This window comes from Rhipicephalus microplus, chromosome X (genome assembly GCF_043290135.1).
Source record: "Rhipicephalus microplus isolate Deutch F79 chromosome X, USDA_Rmic, whole genome shotgun sequence".
NCBI classification, from domain to species: domain Eukaryota; kingdom Metazoa; phylum Arthropoda; class Arachnida; order Ixodida; family Ixodidae; genus Rhipicephalus; species Rhipicephalus microplus.
Window position 1 is genome coordinate 132,845,328 of NC_134710.1, and position 9,230 is coordinate 132,854,557.

The 9,230-nt window shown below is 48.2% G+C and overlaps 1 protein-coding gene across 1 annotated transcript in view; it reads right to left on the minus strand.

Moving 5' to 3' along the window:
- Positions 1–8,640, minus strand: part of LOC119176852 (uncharacterized) — a 74,684-nt gene extending 66,044 nt beyond the window's left edge. The window contains exons 1-2 of the mRNA XM_075877741.1: positions 8,506–8,640; positions 4,665–4,725 (exon numbers count right to left, since the gene is read on the minus strand). Of these exons, the coding sequence (XP_075733856.1) occupies positions 4,665–4,725; positions 8,506–8,604 (160 nt within the window). The 5' untranslated portion in view covers positions 8,605–8,640. The remainder of the gene's footprint in view (positions 1–4,664; positions 4,726–8,505) is intronic.
- Between the last annotated feature and the right edge of the window lie 590 nt (positions 8,641–9,230).

Sequence of the window (9,230 nt, forward strand, 5' to 3'; positions counted from 1 at the left end):
TTTACCTGCGACGCCGTGAAGTCCATTTCTGTCAATGAGTCGTCAGCTGAAGGGATGGAAGGCAAAACTTTGGCGATGGAAGGAACGATGCTCGTCTAATAGCGCTTGTCGACAGACTCGAAATTTCCAATAGGTAGGCCAAATGCAGATACGGTGAATGGGAAGAGCAGCAGGCGTGGTTGATTGCAACGCCAACGCTGCATTACGGCTCTCTGGCTCCGGCGTTTGCGTGGCTATCAAGCTGGGAGTAGCAGAGACGCTACCAGCGTTGCACGTTGCTGGGCCGAGTGCACTGTTGAGGAACGCTGCCTGTTGCTGTATTGTTGTCGGTGCGGGGCTGGTGACATTGCCAGATGTTGACAGCGGAGGCACGGCTGTATCAGCGGTACGACCGGAGGATGCTGGGCTTACTGACGGCGTCAGTTGTCGTTGGTGTCCAGTGCTGGGCGGGACGCTGCATCGCGGAGGTGAAGGCGCGGCGTGTTAGGGTTAGCGAGGCGCCGCACCGCTTCGTACTTTAGAAGGGGCCTGGAGGGTCAGCATGGGGTCGGACCAGGGCCCGGATGGCGTCGGCATGTCCCGGAAGTCTTCTAGAAGGAATAGTCAGCTTGTCCTGACACGGGCAGGGCCCGGTAACGGGCCAAGAACTCGTGAAAGCGGAGCACTGTGTGCAGCCGATGGATGGATGAATGGATGTGGCTGTACCCTTTAGATCGGGCGGAGGCTAACGCCACCTAGCCGTAATACTTAGTGAACTAACCATTAGATTTATCTTTTTCCCTTTAAATAGTGAAGTTGAAGACTGGTACAGCCAGCCAAACAAAACGGCGCCACCTGGTGGTCTCCGCAGTTTACGTCATCACATCAGTAACTTTTATAATTTCTCAGTCACATGAACACTTCGGAGCTATTCGCACACACGGGAAAACAATCGCAACACATGGGCCCATAGTCTTCAAGGTCGGTATTGTGCGTTCGTGTTGCGGGAGTTGCCGTACTGGGCTTTTCTCTTCGTCCTGGAACTCTTCTGCTGCATCAGGGTCCTGGTGCGAAGTTGTATACTATAGAACGCGACTTTTTTAGGCTCGAGGTGCGCGTGGTTGTTTCAGATTAGCTTCCCACTTTGTAAGTCAGAGACATGGTCGGTGTGAACCGGCAAAAGTTCTCGTTTATCGAGAGGTCTACGATATTTTTGGTTAAGTTTTGTCGGATTTCCGATACGTTCAGGAGTCTTGCTCGCAGATACAATTTCCTCATCATCACAGAGCATTGCAGGGTAGCGTCTTCGATCGCTCGTTTGGCGCAGTCTTGTTCATCTATAGAAAACATTGACGCACCTGGGTTCTTAATCCCTCTGAAGGTTGCCATGGGCTTTCAAAGTCCGGCAAGCTGTTGAAGTTCCACTGCATAACAGTTTGTTTTGTTGCGATTCAGCATCTCTATGGAGCTCTTGCTGGCACTCTTACGTGGAGCGTTGAAGCTGCACTCCACTCGCTTGAATTGGATATCACAACCGTGCTGCCCTAGACTGTCAATGAGAGTTGCGCTTTTTCCTCTTTTAATCTTAGGAAGAATATTACATCCACTGTCCGTATAAACAAGAGGACTTGTCATAGAGGTATTCGTGGAAGTCATGAGCTAGTTAACTGCATGTTTCTGGAGCTCCCGTTTTTTCGCTGTCAATTTCAGGTTAGAATGTCGTTCGCATGGCACTACTGAGAAAGGACAGCCGTTTAAGTTATGGAGGTGGACCGTGCTTTCCACTTTGGCATAAGTAACGACGGGCAAGTCGGTTCTGCTAACCAACAGATCAACACTTTGTGCGTCGTCAGGAATGACGTGAATGGGAACATTCTTTGCGACAGCTTCATCGATGCTGATCCTTGCCTTGCAGTGACCCAGGCTTCTAGTCACTGGGACGTTCCTTCTGCCGAAACTGTAAAGGGGATAACGTTCTTGAACCATCTCTGTCCCCCAACGCGCGGCTGCTTACGCATTCAACAAACAATTGGAACTGCCGGTGTCAATGAGGTCTATATACTAGAGTGAAGTCATCATTGAACATGATTTCCTTCATCGACACATGGCAGGCGCCAGTTCAAGAAAGTCATTTGCTGACGACATTGCACTTATTACTTGAGAACGCTTTGCAGTTGCTCTGCGTGGGGTCGTTTGCTTGGCAACGCTGAACCGTGAGCGGACGCTTATAGGCTCTGGATAATCACGTGCGATGTGTCCGTGGATGTTGCAATTATCATACCTGCACTCACCATGATGGTTGATGGGCGACAATCTCAGGCGTCGATCTGTTCTCTCGTTTTTGTGGCTGGGTAATTATTTTGTCACGGGTAAGCTTCGCTCCAAATCCGGTAATGACGCAAAGCCTCAGTTGCGAGTAACGTTCGATACTCTCGAACAAAGACGTTAGTGGCACTTTAACAGTTGTAATCCGCACTTGAAGTCTCTCGAGTACCACCATAAAATAAAAAGTATGCACTAAGTGGTTCACACGGGGAACAGGATATCAATATTGCGTTAAACTGTGAAAGGTGAAGCGGACGAATCCCCCCCCCCCAATTATTTTGTATATTTAGCGTTAGTTCATAACGTTTCCCTCAATAAAATAAACATACACACACACAGTCAGCTTCCCTCCACATGCTTCGCATAACATCGACTCACAAAGTACATGGGATATGCCGATTTTTTTTTATTCTGACCACTTTATATCCTCTTGTATTCCCTCCTTAGGTGTACAAATGTTGCAAACAAATTGCCCGTCGATGTGTTGTCAAATAAGTCCGCCGTGGTGGTGTAGTGGTTACGGTTACGGTACAGATTTATGTCCTATAACCTGTGATCCTTATGGACCTGTAATTCATCCTATGAACTTATTGCAAAGACACGAAATGATGTAACTGACAAGATAAAAAAGGGGGGAGGGAGATATATTAAGTACTTGAGCCTGCAAACTTTTTGAGCTGTAGCTCACAGAATAGCTCTTCAGACGCACAACTTTGCAACGCCGAAAGCAGTTGCATCATTATCATCAAGTTCGAGTGCGACGCCCATGCTCCGCAGGGGTCATATTATGGAGGAAGGTGACAAAGTAGCTGAAATAGAACCAAGGCCCGCTGCTCGATTGCACGAAAGTCTCATAGATACGGCTGCATAATTATTTTATTTCACCTGTTATTACTGACATATATGAATGTCTAGCTATGCGATCCTTGAACTATCCCCCAATGTGGGTATCCGCCATGTGGTGTAGTACATCGTCATCACCATCGTCATAAACTAGCGCGTGGTGTCGACACCAACGGGCGCATCGCCCAGTGTGAGACACCGACGCTAGCAGCCCTACAATGACGAAGCACCTGAACTACCTCAACACCTTCTCGGGCGCCATGAAGGTGTTCCAGGTGGTGTCGGGCCTAATGGCGCTCACCTTCCTGGTGTACTCGCACTTCGACACCGAGTCCAACCACGTTCTGATGGACTCTCACGCCCTGTTCCTGTCGCTCATATCGTTCTGCTTCTTCGTGACCTGCACCATCATCCTGTTCGCCGTTCTTATGGGCAGCACGGACGTGCCTTACTCCATCTTCTACCGGGTGCACGGCGTATTGGGCAGCGTCGCATACATCGTGGCTAGCCTGACCTACATCACGGAGGCCAACACGCGTGCCGCTGACACGCCGGGCCTGCTGGCTGCCTCGCTGTGCGTCATCAACAGCCTCACCTTCTTCGCGGACACCATCATCGCGTACGAGCCCCCCATCCTCTCGCCAATGATCAAGAAGCTCCAGGTGCAGCAGGAGAGGCAGCGCTTGCGCTGGGGTTACATGATGTAGAACAGTACCCGGCGCGTGACTTCTTCGCCTGTCTGGCACATGTGTGCTTAGGCTGTAGCGGCTCCACGGAAAATAAACAGTGTCCTTGTACAGCTTCCTGACTCACTTCATGGTTGCTATACAGGTTCAGCGTTTCGGTTGCGCACGCGAGACAATACGCTAGATATATAATAATTCATCGTTTTTTTTGCTTTCCAAAACCACGATATAATATCAAACATGCCGTAGTGAGAGACTTCGACTAAATTTAAACCAAATCTTTAATGTGCATTTGAATCTGTATTATTAGGTCGACCACGGGAGTTCGTACATTTTGCTACAATCGAAACGTGGCCGCCGTTGCCGGGAATAGAACTGTCGCCCTTTAGCTTAGCAGGCCGACACCCTGCCTCACAGCGCGAAACCACAGGGCGAAACCAAGAGGACACGTGGAGAAGCGCTTGTTCGTGTGTCATATCTGTGACTATATGTTTTGCCTTGTAGTTTTGAGCTGTGAATTTCAGTACGGAAGACAATACATTGTAGCGGCGCTAGAAGAGAGACGTGAGACGGCGTCGTAGGCAGCCGACGGGGCCGTGCCGATCGCGCCACTTTATTCCACGCCCGAAGCTGAGCCGTGGTCGGCTGTCCACGTCCGACGCGCCAGGTCCATGAGCTCGTTCTAATCCTCGCGCAGCTCGAGCTAGCATCAGCTGCACGAGAGGCGCGGCGCGGTGATTGAGAAATGATGATGGTTATGATGGCGCTACAACATCAATGTGTCCAACGAGGGGTGACAGAGGCAAAGTATTATGCGAAAAGCAGGGTTACCTTGAGCGAGAGCTGTCCCGTAGAATAAGATAATTGCCAGTGCTGTTTCTCGAACAATTATCTGAAATGACGAGATGGCACAGAAAGTACACTTCAGAAACATCTACCGAGGCGTATGGCGCATGACAAAAGATGTGCGTTGACGTCCTATATGCATAAGCAACTAGCTTTTTTTGGCTGGCGAGCAACATTTGTCTAGCCGCTGCTCTATCACTGACGCAGAAACAAAAAATACACTCATTTCTACGAAAAGGATCATGACAGGGGGGAGGGGGGTTCTAAATATCATATGGATAAGTGACCATACGTTGGCGTTGCCCCGTATATTGACATAAAGTGACATAAAAAGTTGACGACAAAGCTAGGACCTAAGGTCCATAATGTGTACTTTGAAGTCGCCGACTAGTACAAACGGTTTGTGCTTGTAGGTGTTTTATATGGTTTCATCACAGTCATGATTGTTGTTCGTATGTTGTAAAGCTTTTTTCTATCTGACATCTGTGGGTATGTGCCGCAGGTGATTGGCGCTACCCAGGAACAGTGAGAACAGAAATTGGTAATTTTAACGCGAGTGGTGTACGCTGAAGCTTCCGAGTAGTATAAAGGGTTCGTTCTTCTCAGTTTTTATATTGTTCTGTCATAGTTTTGCTGAATATTTCTATTGTTAAACGTTTTTCTGTGTCTCACATCCACGAATCTCCCCCGTGACGGACACTGCGGATGGACAAGGTGCTTCGCTCCTCAATTAGTGCCTTCAGAATTAAGCACAAAACCATAGATCAATAAATTGCGCAGATGTACACGTGGTCAAGTTCCGCAGCTGTGAGCGAGAATGTGAGTGACCCACATGTAAACGACGTACTTTGTGGCGGTCGCAGTGAAACTTTTTTGTGGTGAACTCAGGTGCATCACGGCGACACAGGCGGCGCTGCCAGCGTGTCGCAGACCGACATTCTTTTCGCCCCTCTGCACCTCCAGCAAAGGCGCCGAGAGGGAGAGGAAAGAAGAGGAACTGGTCCCCGATACGCTGCACCGTGCTCCCTACCGGTACAGTGTACTAGAATGCTCAAGAATTAGGCGCCATCTTATTCGAACCACTACTACCACCAATAATGTTAGTTGGTATCGAGACTCTCAGCAACGCGCTTCGTCTCTGCGTCACTCGCGCAGGCTCGTAGTCGTGAACATGGAACAAAACAACGTCGTTGACAGCCCGACAGTGGCTGTACTAAACATGAAGCTTCCTCCCTTTTGGACCAGCGACCCGGCACTTTGGTTCGTCCAGGTGGAAGCTCAGTTCACCGCACGCCGCATCACCGCCATCACCAAATACCATCGCGTGGTGACCAAGATTCCAACTGCCACAGCGAGTGGGTTGCGCGCATTCTGCTTGCCCCACCATCAGAAGATGCCAACTGTCGTGCAAGGGGCAGCAACTAGCGGGTAGCAGAACGAGCCTCGACAGTCGCCTAGTGCGTGAGTTTTTCCTCCAAAGATTGGTGGTTTGGGACGTTAAACCCCGCATATCGATCAAATCAATCCAGTTTACGAGCACACTTTCTTTTATTACGAGTCCGGTAGGTAAATAATCGTTTGTAGTACTGTGCACGACAAAAAAATTTTCAAAGTAACGAGACCACGGAGTATCGGCGAACTGCCACAATCCACTCTTGACGTCTTTGCTTCTCGCACTGCTCTCATTGGAAATGGTAGAACTTGAAGGGCAGTTTTCAGGTCTTCGTCATAAGCTCACAATGCAGCAGTATATAGTGCGTGCTTGCTTTCCAGATTGATGAAGCAGCGCTGCTCATAGTGTGAAAAATGCGAGATAAGCGCTCCAAGGAACACGCTTGCCGTGCGCGCATCGGGAAAACCCAGCAAGCGCGGCCCGTCCGAGCGACCGCAGCTTTGCCCTCTATCCACTAGGGCGGTGAACGGCGCTGCTTTAACTTGAGCCTGTCCTCCCTATTGCAGCATGACCAGGGTTCAAAGTCATGAGGAGGTGAATAGTGGTGGTGGTGGTGGGGGGGCAGCATCAAAAGTCCAGCTTTCCTTACCCGTAAATTTATTGGAGGGGTCTGTACAATACAAAAATGGGTAGTTTGAAAGCTATAGATAGATTGCGCGTGACATCACGGTCGCACCTTCATAACGCACTGGTTCACCAACATGGCAGTCTTGATGAAGTAAAGGCAGTATCACATCGCGTTTAACCTGCTTCAATATGATAACGACGCGGCCACAATACTACTGGCTTCTGAGCGTCTGTAACAAGAGAATTTTCAAGATATGTATCGACAACATTAACACGTGGCGTCACAAACCCTGCGTGTGCCATGAGGTTCACCGACATGGTCGTTTCAGTGACGTCGGTGCAAGCCATCTATACATGCATGCAAAGAGCGTCGCGTGGGGTATAGTGGGTTTCCGATAAAGGTTCCCCGAGTAAATTTAACATTAGCCAATTCGTTAATCACTTTTCCACATACATACATACATACATACATACATACATACATACATACATACATACATACATACATACAAACAAACATACATACATACATACATACACACACACACACATACATACATACATACATACATACATACATACATACATACATACATACATACATACATACATACATACATACATACATACATACATACATACATACATACATACATACATACATACATACATACATACATACATACATACATACATACATACATACATACATGCGCACGCAAGCTTTAAAGGCCCCTTAACCACCCCCGAAAATAGTAAGAACGAACGCGTTACTTCCTCCCAGCGTTTCCTGTCTTTGCGGCTCAATTCATGCCACCATCTATTTGTTCACATGACGACACGATCAAATAAACTCTCGATTGGCCGACATACGAGATGTACCTGTTGTAAATTATCACTTTGCATGCCCGGTCTGTGTTGTCTGGCGTGGCCATCGTGTGCAGTAAACTGACTTCACTTTGTTTTCAGAATTTGCGAATGCGCGAGCGGAGATAGCAACGTGTCGATAAGCGCAAACTCCTGACTGGTCTGACATTAAGCTTTTTTTTTTTTTTGAAGAAATACGTGGCGAGGAGGAGATAGCTCTTGTTGAAAAAAAAAAGGGTTGCGAAGGGGAGCGGGAATTTCGCCTTTGAACTCGGTGTGGTTAAAGGCGCTTTAAGGAAAGGAAGCTTGCAAGTTGTTGCATTTTTTAGGGAAACGCGCAACCAATGTGTTTCCATTTATGCCATCTCGTTTTCCATAACCAGAAGGAGAAAGAAGGTTAACTAGACTTGGTCCAGCGCCTTCAATTAACTTCCCTCCTCCTTTTCTTGACTGTGCGCTTTTGCATGACGCATCGAAGTTAATGCGTAGATCCACGTGATTCCTTAACTCGCCAACGCGTCGAAAAAGCAACAACGAGAACAAACATATGCCTCTTTATGATCGCTAATTATCAGCGGAGATTCTTACGCCTTTAGTGTAGCTTCCAGCATTCTCGAAATGCTAAACTTCTTTGATTTGTGCTAATTGGTTACGTGCACACAACCACGGGAAGGCACGAATATATGGGTGGCACGATTAGCACTGCGTGTCGTCTTTCTTGCCTGGTCCGCGTCTCCGGAGAATTTTCGTTCAAAGATCCAAGCTTTTGCAGACGCTTAAATAAGTTTTCGAATGTACTGTGACGAAACTTGTTGCATGTCCACGCAAACACTGAAACGACCAGTTTTACATATATGGGGCAGGACCCATATACGCAAATCTCCTGCGCAAATCCAACAATCGCGAATCACACCACCGCGGTGACATGCCGGCACTCACCATAACTACACGAGTGGCGACGGCTTCCCCTCCAAAAATAATCGTCTCTAGTCGACAAGTGGGTCCAGCGAGCGCGGGACAAATGTAGTCCGTGCTCATGAGCGCCCAGAAGGCGCAGCACGGCAGTTTCGCACGCAATTTGTCAACACAGCCGCCAAGGTCAGGTACGGGGGAGTAATGCGCGGCCGCGACAAAACCGCGGTGTGCAGACAGCTGCCGGGGCCCTTTATTTCACGTCAAGGGCACTTGACATTCGACTGTGTTGCCCCTCACAAAAGACACGGAGGAGCAAGAACTTTGCTGATTGTACCCCGAGATAGGATACCCTGGTATGTGGGCCATGTGATCCTATGTTTGATAGTCCATGAATTATGTGGCACGCAAAGTTATTTTAATTTTATTCTGCAAGATATGTTCGAAATGGCAGAAAGAGAGAGAGAGAAATTAAACACTGCGCTTTCTGAAAGCGCAGCGTAAGGCGCCCTTTTCTGCATGGAGCTCGCTTTCGCTTTGAGCTGAAAAAGAACAGGACTATAAAGGTATGTCAAATCGGTTAAACTTTTTTTAAGGCGTTCGGTATTCACCGAAATGAAACAGCGAAAGTACGTTCGGTTGTCGAAGGTAACAAGCTGACATGCGCCCCAATGATGTCGTGTACTAGAGCAGTGGAATGAGGAGCCCGCCATATGTTACCCTACTTTCTACTTTTGCTATCACACAAAATC